Source organism: Chrysemys picta, chromosome 1, assembly GCF_011386835.1.
Source record: "Chrysemys picta bellii isolate R12L10 chromosome 1, ASM1138683v2, whole genome shotgun sequence".
Lineage (NCBI taxonomy): Eukaryota > Metazoa > Chordata > Testudines > Emydidae > Chrysemys > Chrysemys picta.
The window spans coordinates 315,656,646-315,672,479 of NC_088791.1; the positions used below are offsets into that span (position 1 = coordinate 315,656,646).

The 15,834-nt window shown below is 40.0% G+C and overlaps 1 protein-coding gene across 7 annotated transcripts in view; it reads left to right on the forward strand.

The window, feature by feature from the left end:
• Positions 1-13,828, forward strand: part of CENPJ (centromere protein J) — a 31,250-nt gene extending 17,422 nt beyond the window's left edge. For 6 of the 7 annotated variants that reach the window (XM_024105805.3, XM_008169335.4, XM_065581447.1 and 3 more), the window contains 9 exons: positions 1,684-1,849; positions 3,614-3,856; positions 4,482-4,581; positions 6,462-6,562; positions 8,423-8,524; positions 12,033-12,173; positions 12,251-12,335; positions 12,426-12,546; positions 13,492-13,828. In XM_024105805.3, coding sequence (XP_023961573.2) covers positions 1,684-1,849; positions 3,614-3,856; positions 4,482-4,581; positions 6,462-6,562; positions 8,423-8,524; positions 12,033-12,173; positions 12,251-12,335; positions 12,426-12,546; positions 13,492-13,684 — 1,252 coding nt within the window. In that variant the 3' untranslated portion in view covers positions 13,685-13,828. The remainder of the gene's footprint in view (positions 1-1,683; positions 1,850-3,613; positions 3,857-4,481; positions 4,582-6,461; positions 6,563-8,422; positions 8,525-12,032; positions 12,174-12,250; positions 12,336-12,425; positions 12,547-13,491) is intronic. The other variant, XR_010597838.1, reaches the window with a different exon arrangement.
• The last annotated feature ends 2,006 nt before the right edge of the window (positions 13,829-15,834 follow it).

The window sequence follows — 15,834 nt, forward strand, 5'->3', positions numbered from 1 at the left end:
CTGGAACCCCCGCTGCCCCATCCAACCCCTTATCTCATTCCTGACTGCCCCCTTCAACCCTCGTTCCCTGCCCTCTGACCGCCCCAACCCCTATCCACAGTCCCGACCCCCCCCCCCCGAACTCCCCTGCCCTTTATGCAACCCCCCTGCTTCCTGCCCCCTTACCATGCTGCCTGGAGCACTGGTGGCTTTCGGCACTACAGCCGCGTCACCTGGCTGGAGCCAGCCACGCTATTGCTACTGCGCAGCACAGAGCACTGAGTCAGGCTGGACTCTGCAGCTGCGCTGCCCCAGAAGCTCTCAACCCCGCCGCCCAGAGCATTGCGCCGGTGGCTGTGTGTATGGGGCGGGGAGGAACAGCACGGGAGGGACCGTGGGGTAGCCTCCCAGACCAGGAGCTCAGGAGGGTCCCGCGGGCTGTAGTTTGCCCACCTCTGAGTTAGAGCTATTAATAGATAGGCAAATGAGCAAATCTGCAGGTAAGCACAGCAGTCTTGGGTAGTAGTAAATATTACAGAGATCTGTTTCAAGGGTGGCCAAAGTTACTGATCCTTGGAGTCGCATATGATGATCTTCAGAAGTCTGAGTTCTGGGTGCACCTGCTCGGGGCTTCAGCCCTGCGACAGGGTGGTGAGGTTTGGGGCTTCAGCCCCATGAGTGGTGCCTGCTAGTGTGTGGGGCTTCAGGAAGAAGGGGCTGAAGTTCTGAGCCCCAGCAGGCGCCTCCTGCAGGGCTGCAGCCCCTAGACTCCCTTCCCACTGGGCAGAAGCCCCGAGCTCCACCTGCCCCAAGTCTGGTAGGTGGAGAATGGAGGGGCTCTGCGAGCCACACTTTAACTGTAAGAGTCGCCTGTGGCTGGTGAGCCACAGTTTGGCCACCTCTGATATATTTAGTATATAGGTAAGTAATTGACATCTCTTAGAATATAATAGTGTAGATTTAGGTAAAAAAAAAGTTTGACACAATAGGTAGTTTAAATGTATAACATGCAATAAATAGCCTACACTGTGTAATTAATCACTCAAGCTGCTACTCTAGAAAATGGATCAAAACATGATTTAAAAAAGCTATACCCAACTTGTTCAGTATGAAAGCTCATATGGTTGGGAGATTTTTTTGTTTTATATACTTTGACTCATTTAAAACTATCTTTAAAAAAAAAAAAAAAAAAAAAAAAAAAAAGAATAAGAGATTTTTCCAGAGCTTGATGCTTTTACCTGGTGTCTTGCTAAAATGTGAGACTGATGCTGTCTTTTTGATCAGATGTTTGTTCCTGGAAAAACCTTCCTGGGCACATGTAGGCTGGAAAAGGGGTAGAGTTAGGGACGGGGGAAGGAGAGGGAATAGCTTATGTTGGATGATAACATTCCTTAATTGACAAAAGGGATCGCTATTTGCAGTCTCTGAAAAAAGGTCCTGTCCAGTTGTCAGTCAAAGCAACAGTAAATATGGAGGGGATTCTTGCTAGTGGGAACTGCAGAGATGATTCTTAAGACTTCAGCAGTGGCAGTGAGGAGATCCTTCTGACTAAATATATATTGTGTGTAATTTATTTACAGTGGAAAGTCATTCTGGGAACAGGAGATACTATTTTGAATTACTGAGGAGTAAAATTCTAAATAAATACTCCAAACGTCGAAGTTGTTCTATTCCCGAACAATAAGCTACTTTGTGTAATTTCAGGAAAGAAATAGCAGACTTTGAACAGCAGAAAACAAAAGAATTGGCTCGGATAGAAGAAGTTAAAAAAGAAGAAATGAGAAAACTCCAAAAAGACCGTAAAGTTTTTGAAAAATATTCCACAGCAGCTAGAGCGATGCCAGATAAAAAGGAGCGTGATGAAATTCAGGTAAGAAAAATCTAAAGATTGTTCTGATCTTCAGAGTGAAATTTCAGCTTTTCACAGTTGTGCAATTTGGAATTCGTAGATTCTGTTAATTTGAAGGGGTTCGATAAGAGAGAATATATATTTTCTCAAACTAGATCAAGATACTTGGCATCCATCAGTAGTTCCCACATTGAAAATCATAGGCTTCACACAAGTATTGTTTTGCTTTAAAAAACAAAACAGAAAAACACTACTGAAGAACTGTTTACCTTCTGTCAGACTCCCATAACAAAAAAGGTTCAGAATGGCACTAACAAAGAACATGACAGCAGACCAATAAACCTAAATCAAGTTACAAAATATTACTGTAATAAATATGTTGCAAACAAATTCATTCACTGTAGTGAATTGAATGCAAAATTGAACCTGTATCAAGCATCATTCTGTCCATAATTGTTGCGTTCTAAGCACAGTTTTATCTCATAATAGATGTTGATTATAATGTGTCTGATGCATAAACATGTCTTCTCATTTCCATCATGTTTAATCCTATCGCTTTGAAAAAGATAAGACTTGTTAGTCACTACTAGGGTGAATAATGTAGTTTATTGTAATCTTGGTATCTCATAGATCTTTCCCTCTATCTTTTAGAATTTTGGATTTCCTTTTTAATATCTTACTATAGTTAGTGATTGAATTATCCATTATTATATGGTTAACTCAATCTAAGGTGGCAATTATTTAATTCAAATTACTTAATTTCTGATCTCCTGTGAGCTTGTTTGGGGAGAAAAAGAGGAATAGAAAATGTTTTTGGTATTTTTTGTTTTGTTTTTTAGGCTGCCCTAAAAATCCTTTCATTTGCTATTAAGTTTATAACTATACATGATGTGCTTCCTGGCCCATCATGCCCAATGGATTTTTTCTATGCATATTTATATATATTCAGTGTTGATTTTTTGGCTTGAAATGTGAAACCAAATATAATCTACATGGCAGCATGACCCTTGTCAAACCGTCTAGCCAGACGTCTCTGTATAATAATACCACCTAATTATTATATAGCATGTTTCATCAGTAGATCTCAAAGTGCTTTACAAAGGTGGTATCGGTATCCTTATTTTACAGATGGGGAAACTTAAGTTGCCTTTTTTTTTTTTAAATTAAGAAAGACAAGAATACAATCTTGAACACTCAAGAAAAAATCCTTTTCCTTCCCTAGGACTTAGGGTGAGATTTTGTTACACTGCACACAGAACTTGCAGCCCAGGGAGAAGGTGAGCTAAGTTGGCTTTTAAGCCTCCTTAGCACCTTCCCTATCTTGGGCTGCTCTGGAGGCTGGAGAGGCCACTCGCATAACTTGGGCTGCCCAGAACCTCTGTAGTGCTGCAGCTCCATCCTCAGTATGCCCCTGAGGCCAGGTTTGTGAAGGATTCCAGTTCCTGTACCAGGGTAATCCTTCCTCTGCCAGAACAGGGGCTTTTAGAGCCCCTTTACACTGCTCTGGACCTTTTATCTGGTGTAAAGGGGCCTGAGCAGGGATGAAGCTTGCTGCCTGATTGCGAGAGAGATCAGGCAAGTTAATACAAAGTAACTCCTGTCTTTAGAAAACAACACACACTTCCTGCCCTTCACACAAAGATTATTTCACTTGTTTTGGGTCACTGTCTTCTGTGCTGTCACTGCTAATGAAAGATTACTATTTTCTCTAGTCTGTTTTAATACAGCAGAAAATGACTGGCTTGTAATCCTCCTACAAACAGTTGATACTTATTTTTTCCTAAGGCTTTAAAACAGCAGCTTGCAGACTTGCAGGAAGACTTAAAGCGAAGAGAAGCAAAATGGTCAACTACTCACGGTCGCCTTAGAAACCAGATAGAAACCTTAACAAAGGAGAACACGGAGTTAAGGGAAGAGATCAAAATCATGGAAAGATTTCGTCTAGAAGTTTGGAAGAAAGCAGAAGCTGCTGAAAGCAACAGGAAAGCTGAAAGTTCTGGAATGAATTTGAAGAGAGCAGAGTCTATAGTAAGTTGTGCTTGTTTTGAGGTATTTTAAACTGATTTTTGCATATATATATAGTGAGTTTTGGCTCATTGATATATTTTTTTTTTCAATTGGTACTCAGAGACCAGTTGGATGTTTCATTTAATTTAATGAAGGTGTATTGGTGTTGTAAGACAGTACACTGCTGTTGACTTCTACTGCCCCTATAATCCTGGATCTTCACTGTATGCAGGTACCATGCTCTCCAGGATTTTGCTCTCTCAAACTGAATTATTTTGGAGTTCAATGGGGAAATCAGTTGCAACTGACTTTGGTGTCTTTGCACTCTAAAGATTAGCTAGTGAAACCAGCCAGTCTTCACTGAATGATTTCACAGTTAAACTAATGTAAGTTTTAGTAGTCTGAGTATACGTATCCTTGGTGAACTGCACCAAGGTCAAATTTTGGGATTGTGCATGGTGAGGAAGCAGAGGAAAGAGAAGCTCAGTCTTTCTTCTCTCCACAATATACTTTAAAAGTGTATAATTAAGTCATTGCAATAAAAATTATGGGCAAGTGGTCTGTGTGATGAGTGCTATTGCACTGTAATAACATTGCTGAATAAATCATTCTTGAACTAAATAAATTCTTGATTATATATTTTCAGAGTCCACCAACTAGATTTCAAAAAAGCCAGTTTCTGTCTCCAGTTCCTCAAATAGAAAAGAGTAGCAAGATGAATGGGAAAGGTTATTCACCAGTAAAAGGTATAAACATTTATTCAAAAGGAGAATTGTATTAACTCTTTAAAAGAAAATTGCCAGTTTTAATGTTTGTTTGCAGCAACTGACAATTGGTAATCTCTCTCTTTTCCTCAGGCAATGTATTAAATAGTCCAAAAGTATAATGGATGTGAAAGTTTAATAGTCAGACTTAATGCTCTGATAAATAATAAATATTGTCATTGATAAGATTGTGGAGAAAGTTGTGGATACATCTCTCTCAGTATGTAGATGTGTCCCTGATCTCCTTCCCACTCTGGGTACAGAACTGGGTATGGCCCAGAGACTGCATTGGTCAATGATCTCCGGGCAATGGATGAAGATCAGGTATCTGTGCAAGTAGTGTGCTGCCGTGGATACCGTTTTGATCGCCAGGTAGTGTTCTCGTGCCTACAGACTCTAGTGGGAGTGCCCAGGACTGCTCTTCAGTGGCATGATTGTTTTCTCTCTCAAAAATCACAAAAGAGGTAGTTGAAAGCAATTTCTGAAGACCTCTAAAGTGGGGGATGTTGCAGGGTGCCATTCTGTTACCTCCTCCTGTTCAACATATATATGGGGCCATTAGGCGGGTTAGTAAGAAAGCATAAAGTGTGTTTTCAGTATGCTGATGACACCAAAATGTATATCTGTCATTTTCAACTCAGATGATGCGACTCAGACAGCTTCTAATTAAGATTGGGCCATGGATGACTGAGTTGGCTGCTCAATCCAGATCAGAATGAGGTGAAGGTAGAGGTGGTGGGGAAGCAGCTGGAGATAATTGGTCCCTTTGATTTGAGGGAATACATTCACCATTGGTTACTAAGATTTGCATTTTAGGAGTGGTGGTGTTGGTTTTTTTAGATCCCAGCTGCTGTTTGACTCTCTCATTACAGCAGTAGAGCAGGTTTTTTTTGTTGTTTTTACATCTGCGTGTGGCTAGGAGGTTGCAATCTTTCAGATGTGACTCTTGCTGCTGTTTGCAGTTGTCTTAACAAAAGCATAGCTATGCACTCTACATGGGGTTACATCTTTAAAATCATTCAAAGAAATGAAGCTGGTACAGAACGGTGTGGCTCACTTTTTTGATTGAGGCATTTTGGTGGGAGCGTATGATGCTAGGATCTTCACTGGGTGTTTGTTGGTCTTTGGGTGCAGTTTAAAGTCTTGGCTTACGACCTATAAAGCCTTATCTGTCTTGAGACTGATGTACCTGAGAGATTGCCTTTCTTTTGGTCCCATGTTGCACAGCTACAGTCTGCAACAGTGCCTAAGCTGGACATCCCTCATAAGAGTGGGTACCGGGAAGGACATTTTCTATTCTGTAAGGGTTTCGAGATGCTGGAAATTGTTCCCCTCGCTTGCAGCATTCTTGGAAGATTTTGAACAAGGACACACATTATAGGGTTATTTTGGAGAAAGACAAGGATGAGCTGCCTATAAATAAAAATGGGTAGAAAGGAGTCTCTGTAGGTGTTTTGCTGGCTGAGTTCCTATTGGAATGATTATCTCTGCTGTTATTTCATTATATTATATAATTAATAAATGAGTTAGGCACCTGGAGCTTTGGAAAGGTGCCTTTTTATAATTTGAATCTATACATTAAATATAATACAGATAGCACATTTATTATTATGACTTTATTGTAGCTCTCTGCTACTATAGCAAGCAATAATATATCTGAGGTAACACACTTAACTGGATATTAATTCTTCTCGAGTAGCTGAAGATACTGCTTTCAAGTTAATACTGCACACGAGGTGTGCAGATATCCAGTATAGTTTATCTATCATTCTGATCATTACATTTGCTTATAACACCCAAACTGCTTCTTGGCTGCTGAGACGATGTAAAATTAACAATTTTTATAATTTATATTTGAACAGAAAAGCCTTCTAGAAGACCTAAATCAGCACCTGTTAGTGATGGGAGTAACTTTGACAAGACCGTGACGACACTAGAAGATTCCTCTAGGACTTTTATGATAGTAAGTCCTATACCAGAATGTTGTCTATTTTGACTTGATTCCAAATAGAATAGTTATCTGCATTACCCAAATGTGCAGCCTGAAAAGTGATTTGTGAAACTGCCATAAGAACACTAGACAAGATCGAGTAATGACTACACTATTAAACTACTCTCTGGTAATGCAGAATACTGGTACAGAAAATTACACTTGCATCTAGTATTTGGAACCCATTTTTTTTTTATTATTATTATTAGGGGGAGATGTTTGGTGATGGAGATGTTCAATTGCAGCTAAGCAAAATATCTTACAAAATTTACCAAATTTTAATAAATATTAGCAGAAAAAACTGGATGTTTATCTCCTACCTGAAGAAAGAACAGTGAATTTTGTAAGAATGCAGGTAGTTAAGACATACATCTTTATCAATTACTGTATGTAGCATTTGCTAGAAGTATATGAAACTTGAATAATGATTCTGTGCCTTGGAATCTGTTACTGATCTTTTAAGTTAAGAACCAGATTGGAATTTTTTGGTAAAATGGAGCTCATTATAATCTAGGCAAAAGCTGATTGCCAAAGCCTAACAGATCTTATGTCTGGATTTGTCATTATCCAATAAGCTATATCAAACCTTTTCTCTAGATGCTTTGGGTTGATGATTCTCTTGGTCCCTCCTTGCTTTCATGAGCTGCCTTCTCAACTTCAGAAAAATCCCTCAAGTTTGGCTGCTTTAAAAAAAAAAAAAAAAAAAAGATGCCAGATGTGATAGAAAAGTTAGGTTATCTTTATGTTCCAGAAAAATGGAGACTGATTTAATGCTGTCACATTCTGGGTTGTAATCCAGACCAGTGAGGGGCTGTATCGCCACCTGCCTTGCAACTTGAGGTGTCTCACAATGTTTTGGTGCTGTAAGCTCCCAACCTGGGCCCCTAAGTGGCTATGTATAGCTGCAGCCTGCCAGCGCAGTCCAGTCACACACTGGCTTCCACGAGCCTTGGTTACCACTTGCATGGTGATCCCAACACACTTCCAGTCCCAGATTTCCCCCCAAAATATTTTCTGCCCTGTCCAGCTATTTTAGGTTTGTTGCCCCTCTAAGGGGATCCAGATCCAACAATTGGTTACTTTTAAATGGAGTTACCCACACAATTCAGTTTAAAGACAACACTGGAGTAGCTTTGATCAAAGAATAAAACAAGGTTATTTAATTACAAAGAGAGGTTTTATGTTAGTATAAGGCATTAAAGTAGAAATGGTTACAAGAGAAATAAAGATAAAATGCTTCCTAGTACTAAAGCTTAACACTCTAGACTTGGTTCAAGGTAAAATCTTTCACCACATGTTTCCAGTAACATTGCTGACCAAAATTCTGAGGCCAGGATTTGCTCCCAAAAGCTGTTTCTTTGGTCATCTTGGGTGAAAGAATGAGAGGTGGACAGGGAGAGATACCTTAGGGTGTTTTTGTGCCCTCACTTTATAGGTCAGTCCCCCTTTGAAATACATTTTCCTGAAGGCTACCCTTAAATGAAGTTCATTTCCGCTGTGAGGCTGGAGTCTTGTGGTGAAAGAGGTTTCATGCTGTTGTTTGCTAAGTTGTAGATATTTGTTCCAGCCCCCCTTCCTTGGCAAGGGGCTTGTCCTTTGTCTTTGAGAAACAGGTTTATCCCCTCCCCAGACTTGTCTGATAAACAAACTTCAGTCATGATTTCAATTTTACATGCACACATTTCATCATGATATTATTGACAGCGAGTTATTAGTTTTCAAATGATACCTAACAAGGCATCATTTGTACAATGATTATTACAATAGTGTGGAGGGTATTAATACAGGGTTGCATTCTGTCAGTTGCTTACTAAAGAAATATTTTCATTTCAGGACATGTCCCCTACTGAAATATGTGTGCCATTAGAGCCCCCTACTCTTGTGTCTGCAGGCAGTGAAGAAATACAGGGAGAAATTAACTATCCTGATGGAAAGGTAGGATCAGATTTTTTTAAGAGGCTACAGAGAATAAATCTGGGTAATTAGTTCACTCTTCTAGGGGAACTCATCTTTGTTAGGGCTGCGGTGCCTCTCTTGTTCACTTTATATATGGGGCTGTTGGGTGGGTGTCCCTTTCATTTGTGAGACAGTTAGAGTCTAAGATAAATGTTGTTAAAATCTAAATACCTAAATCACTATTTCATAAAAATTGTGTTGTAAACTGTTCCATATGTACACACAAGATAGTTTCTTTCTTGAGTCCAATTGGAAATGACCAAACCAGCAAAAAAAGGAAAATGAGGATCTCATTTGTTCCCATCCTTCCCCCCCACCCCATTAGTGTTTGTCTTATACTTAGTCCCTGACCCAAAGAACTTTAAACTGTCTTTTTATTCTGTTTGACTGTTAGGTTAGGTGCTGTACAATGTACATGACTGAGGCTCCTGAGTGCTATGATACTACAAATAATATTTCAAACATCTATTTAAAATAAATATGTCCTTGGGCCAGATGCCCAATTTAACAAGAATTTATACAATTAAGGGAAAAGAAACTAGTTTCTTTGCTTACACTGGTCTACAATTTTTGAGAAGTCGTCTGTTTCAGAGATAAAATGTGCTAGTTATTATGTATGTTGATGTGCTGAATTCAAATATGACAATTAAAACAACTGAGTGGCTACTGTTTCTAAGATATTTAAGTTTTTACATTTTATGTCTAAGTATATTGTGTAGATAGTAGAGTTTTAATCATAAATTGTAAACCTAGGTCTTTTCATGTGTTAATGGTTGCTTTACATGATAATATTTCACCTGTCCTGTTTATGTAACACTTTAAAAATCAGCAAAAGGGTTATATAAATAAAATTTATTATGAAACAAAAGACAAACTATTATGTACATAGTTTAGTCCTATTCAGTGTCTACTCGGCGCTTCTTGGCTTGTCGCTTGTATTCATTAAATGGAGCATCTCTTGTCACTGTCCAGCAATAGTCTGCAAGCATTGATGGGCTCCATTTGCCCTGATAGCGTTTCTCCATTGTTGCAATGTCCTGGTTAAATCGCTCGCCGTGCTCGTCGCTCACTGCTCCGCAGTTCGGTGGAAAAAAATCTAAATGAGAGTGCAAAAAATGTATCTTTAGTGACATGTTGCAACCAAGGCTTTTGTATGCCTTGAGGAGGTTTTCCACCAACAACCTGTAGTTGTCTGCCTTGTTGTATCCGAGAAAATTTATTGCCACTAACTGGAAGGCTTTCCATGCCGTCTTTTCCTTGCCACGCAGTGCATGGTCAAATGCATCATCTCGAAGAAGTTCACGAATCTGAGGACCAACAAAGACACCTTCCTTTATCTTAGTTTCACTTAACCTTGGAAATTTTCCACGGAGGTACTTGAAAGCTGCTTGTGTTTTGTCAATGGCCTTGACAAAGTTCTTCATCAGACTCAGCTTGATGTGTAAGGGTGGTAACAAAATCTTCCTTGATTCAACAAGTGGTGGATGCTGAACGCTTTTCCTCCCAGGCTCCGATGACTGTCGGAGTGGCCAATCTTTCTTGATGTAGTGGGAATCTCTTGCACGACTATCCCATTCGCAGAGAAAACAGCAGTACTTTGTGTATCCAGTCTGCAGACCAAGCAAGAGAGCAACAACCTTCAAATCGCCACAAAGCTGCCACTGATGTTGGTCATAGTTTATGCACCTCAAAAGTTGTTTCATGTTGTCATAGGTTTCCTTCATATGGACTGCATGACCAACTGGAATTGATGGCAAAACATGCTTTAAGACTAGTCTTCGATGAATCAATGAACAGTCTCCACTCATCTGGATCGTGAACGATGTTGAGGGCTGCCATCACACCATCGATGTTGTTGCAGGCTACAAGATAACCATCCATGAAGAAGAATGGGACAAGATCCTTTTGACGGTCACGGAACATGGAAACCCTAACATCACCTGCCAGGAGATTCCACTGCTGTAGTCTGGAGCCCAACAGCTTTGCCTTACTCTTGGGTAGTTCCAAATCCCTGACAAGGTCATTCCGTTCACCTTGTGTAATGAGGTGTGGTTCAGAGGAGGAGGATGGGAGAAAATGTGGGTCCTGTGACATTGATGGTTCAGGACCAGAAGTTTCATCCTCTTCCTCGTCTGACTCAAGTGAGAATGATTCTGGTGCATCAGGAACTGGCAGTCCTTCTCTGTGGGGTACTGGGCGTATAGCTGATGGAATGTTTGGATAATGCACAGTCCACTTTTTCTTCTTTGACACACCTTTCCCAACTGGAGGCACCATGCAGAAGTAACAATTGCTGGTATGATCTGTTGGCTCTCTCCAAATCATTGGCACTGCAAAAGGCATAGATTTCCTTTTCCTGTTCAACCACTGGCGAAGATTTGTTGCACAAGCATTGCAGCATATGTGTGGGGCCCACCTCTTGTCCTGATCTCCAATTTTGCAGCCAAACTAAAGGTGATAGGCTTTCTTAACCATAGTGGTTATACTGTGCTTTTGTGATGCAAAAGTCACTTCACCACAAACATAGCAGAAGTTATCTGCACTGTTCACACAAGTACGAGGCATCTCTGCTTACTTTGGCTAAACAGAAATGTGTCCCTTTGCAAAATCAAACACTGACAAATGAGAGCATGACACTGTATGATTTCTAGAGCTGATATAGAGCAATTTGTTCAGCAGAGTGATGTAAACTTCATTATGATTGCATCATCCATGATTTCTAGGAATAACATGATACAATTCATATCATGTATGACGCAATACCAGCTTCAGATTGCATCATTCATTGATTTGCTTAAAAAGCAAGTACTGTCCAAACCCAGTCATAGATTTATTCATAGATCCAGTCAAAGGTGTATTTTATTCATTTCTGGTTTAAATTGAGATCCCTTCCCTTTATAACTCATTTATCCTCCGCCATTCCCAAGTCAAGGGTCGTATATACTGACCCAATAGCATATCTTGAAAACTAGAGCCAATCAACAATTTTAAGCATCATTTTTGTTCTCAGTGACCCAGAATTAGTGAAGTTTGACTACATTTATTTCAGAAGCATTTTGGCTGTAGAGCAGTGTTGTTGGAGAAATGGTTTGACAAAGTGTGAGAAACACAGCTACCACTTTGAAACCTGTTTCAAGGATGTGGCTGACAAATTCATAAATGGCTATTCCTGTGTATTGCTTTCTGGTTCCACAACAGCATCTCTGGCTGCATTTTATTACTACTATTGGATCAAACCAGACAATGGAAAGTTATGGAAATTCAGGATTGGATGAGAAGTGCAAACAAACTTTGGCTCTCAAAGAGCTCAGTCTTAAATTCTGGGCAAAAGTCAGATAAATATTCTTCATCTAATGCTGGTTTACCTGTCAATAGCTAGAACTGTCAAACTGCTAAAATGGCCAAATTTAATTTTAACTGAAATTGTTGTTGAAAACTTTACCAGTTTTATTGCTGAACATCCACTTTTATGTAATTTACCTTTTAGGTTGAAAAGGTTTTAAAAAATGGCTGTCATCTTATATTTTTCCCTAATGGAACACGGAAAGAAATGAGTTCGGATGGAAAGACCATAACTGTAACCTTCTTTAATGGGGATGTGAAACAAGTTATGCCTGATCAAAGAGTGGTATGTATCCAAATTTTTTCCAACAGTTTATATGGCCAGATTTTCTGAAGACCCTTATGATCTATTCTTCTCTACAGATTTACTATTATGCAGATGCCCAGACAACTCATACTACATACCCTGATGGGTTAGAGGTCTTGCATTTCTCAAATGGGCAAATAGGTAAAAACTGAACCTTTTATCTGTATATTTTAGTTTTTATATATAAACTTTCTATAGTTATTTTGAAACAAAATATACACATTGTTACAGAAAAGCATTACCCTGATGGAAAGAAAGAAATTACGTTTCCTGACCAAACTATTAAGAATTTATTTACGGATGGGAGAGAGGAAAGCATTTTTCCAGATGGCACTATTGTTCGTGTGCAAAGGTAAATTTTTGCTTTAAATATACCCTACAGATTCACACACAATGGGGAGGGGCCGGGGGGGGGGGGGGGGAGAAGTTCTTGGCACACTGAAGTTCATCCACCCTTCCATGAATACTCATTTTCTGTGTACAGTGCTTGTCTTCAAGTTAAGATGGATATATTATATGAAAGGATGAAAAATGAATATTTGTATATAACTGTGTGGTATATCCACTAGTAATAGAAATTTTTTTTTAAAACCTTATTCAGCTCGAGAAGCTTACACTTGAAAATGTTTGATACATCATGTCTGATATATAGAAGAAATGTAGCATTTTATAGTGAATAATGTATTTACACAAAGTACATCTAGTAATCTGCTTTTAAGAGACAGGAGTCCAAGCATTCATTTATTTAATCGCATGTACTAATATAGGCCCTGAAACAGGAAAGCACTTTAGCACATGCTTAAATACTTTTCCTGAATCAGGGACAAATTTATTTGGGCCTTCCAATGCTTCAAATAGGATGGTAAGCTATATTCCGTGCCTTGATTTAACTAAATCAAGAACAAACTTTCCAAAGATGCATGTTGCTAATGATTCCCATACTTTTACACTTCAGTGATCTCTACCCCTCCTTCCTTGCTTTAACTATTAAGACAGCCTCTCTGAACTTTTTTTTTTTAAATTGCCTTCAGAATGCAGCTTTAGTATTGTTTAAAATTAACTGCAACACTAGTGATCAGTTGAGATGATATTTATCAACTTTATAGTTGTCAAAAACAAACTTTCATTAAATCACAAAGTTCTGGAAAAGTAGTGCATGCTCTTTCAGAATGTTTACAAAGTTTCTACATTCAATTAAACCCCTGCCTACTAACTTTTAGTATGGTGTTGGAATTTCAGTTTAAGGCTGGCTGTCAGTCTATTTTATATTTAATTGTATACACTTTATTTAATACAGAGATGGAAGCAAAACTATAGAATTTAACAATGGCCAGAGAGAGCTGCATACGCCACAGTTCAAGAGACGTGAATATCCAGATGGCACTGTCAAGACTGTGTATGCGAATGGACACCAGGAAACAAAGTATGTCTGTGGGAGAGTAAGAGTTAAGGACAAGGATGGTAATGTTATAATGGACACCAAGTTATAACATGACTTATGAAACTCTTGTAAGCACCTAGCAAAAGTGTAGAAGTGTATATTTGTTAAAACAAACTTTACCCAATGTATATATTGTACATAATTTTGTTTTTGATTGTCTAAAATAAATTTATTTTTAAAATAAACAGTGAAATTAAGGAGATGTTTCTGACTTGGTCTGCCAAAAGGGCTTATTTTGAGAAATTTCAATCTGCTTTCATATGTGAGTTAAGCAGCTACTTCCTAAATTCTCTTTCAAGTAGCATTTATCACCAGATGCAAGAAGTCTTGCTCATGAAAGAAACCAAGTGCTGTTGTCAACTACAGGAGTTAGTCTTAAGTGATTAAAACCTTATGCTTAAATGAGTGACCCCTTTTTATGCACAAGATTACTTTTTGAATTTAAGATCAACCCAGATCTGCCCTGCCCCCCCTCCCTCTGTTGCTCGCTCTCCCCCACCTCACTTTAACTGGGCTGGGGCCAAGGGGTTCGGAGTGTGGAAGGGGGCTCCAAGCTGAGCTTGGGGCAGGGGGTTGAGGTGCAGGAGTGTGGGGTGCAAGCTCTGGGAGTTTGGGTGCAGGGGTCATGTGGTCACACTGCACCTAATCTCATAGAATCCACTGGACATTTCATGAGTTTTACTTATTAGTGTCGTGTGTAGTTTATAGATCCAAAATCCTTCAGGGATTGTCACAAATCAGTGTAACAATCTCAACTATGGGGACTGCATTGGCTAAACCTGGGGCAGGAGTGAGGGGTGCAAGCTCTTGAAGGGAGTTTGGGTGCAGGAGGGGTCTTAGGGCTGGGGCAGGGGTTTAGGGTGCAAAGTGCAGGCTCCGGTCGGGAGGCATATACCACAGGTGGCTTCCTGTCGGTGGTGTAAAAGGGCTCAGGCAGGCTGCCTGCCTGCCATAGCCCCAGGCCGGTCCTGGAAGCGGCTGGCATGTCTCTGGGGGGGAGAGAGGGTAGTGGGTCTCCATGCGCAGCCTGCGCCCACAACCTCTGCGATCGACAGGTTGGTGACCACTGGCCTAAGGGTTCAAGGAGACTTTATATTAAACATCGAAGAGAGATGCTAAAACTAATTGCCAGCTGATAAGGTTTTTGGTGCTAGAGCTGAGTCCTAACTAGCCAGGAACATAAGAGCTAAGCTGCACATAATGCTGCAAGACCACTTGAAGCAGAATCTAAGCATCAGTGGTGCTTATCACTTTATTTGGGCAGCATATAAAATGTGAATTCTAGCATTTGTTCACACTTGGGACTCACCAAATGGACTTGTTGCATGGCAAGAAGAGGTTACTTACCTTACAGTAACCCAAGTTCTTCCATAGAGACATAAGACAAAACTTGGTGCTCCTGTGCGCATGCTTGTGCACTCTCAATTGGGCATGCAATATGGTGTCTGCAGGCCCATGCTTGCACAGAGCAGTTCCAGTTGCTCAGAACGGGGCATCCAGGGAGGTACAAGCCTGCTGCTACTCAGTTCCTTAACTGTGAAGCCGAATTCAACATCAGAAGGGAAGGAGAGCAGGAGGTTGAACACCCCTAAGGCGAAAACATCTCCAAGACCTCATTACTGGAAGGTAAGTAACCTCTCCTTCAAGTATTTCCCTTATGGGGGCTCCACTGTAGGAACCTCCCAAGCGTAACTCAGTGAGGTGAGGGGTGCCGAAGAGGTAAGTCCAGGTCATTTTGAATGTGATGTCTCTGGAAGCAGGTAAGATGATATAATACTTGGCAAAGATATGGATAGAAGACAAAGTAGCAGTCCAATGTCCTTCAGTAGTGCTGTAGCTGTGGACTGAACACTAGTGCAGGGGTCAGCAATCTTTCAGAAGTGGTGTGCCGGGTCTTCATTTATTCACTCTGATTTAAAGTTTCGCGTGCCAGTAATACATGAACGTTTTTAGAAGGTCTCTTTCTATAAGTCTATAATATATAAATAAACTAGTGTTGTATGTTGTCAAATAGATAGTTAAGGGTTAAGAAGTTCACCTAGCCTAGCTGACACCTGACCAGAGGAACCAATGGGGGGACAAAATGTTTCAAAAGGAAGGAGGGAAGTTCCCTTTGGGTCAGTTTCAGTTTTGGCCAAAGTGGAAAAGATCAAGGAATCAGCTTCTTATCAGAGTAGTGAGTATTAGAAAACGAATAAA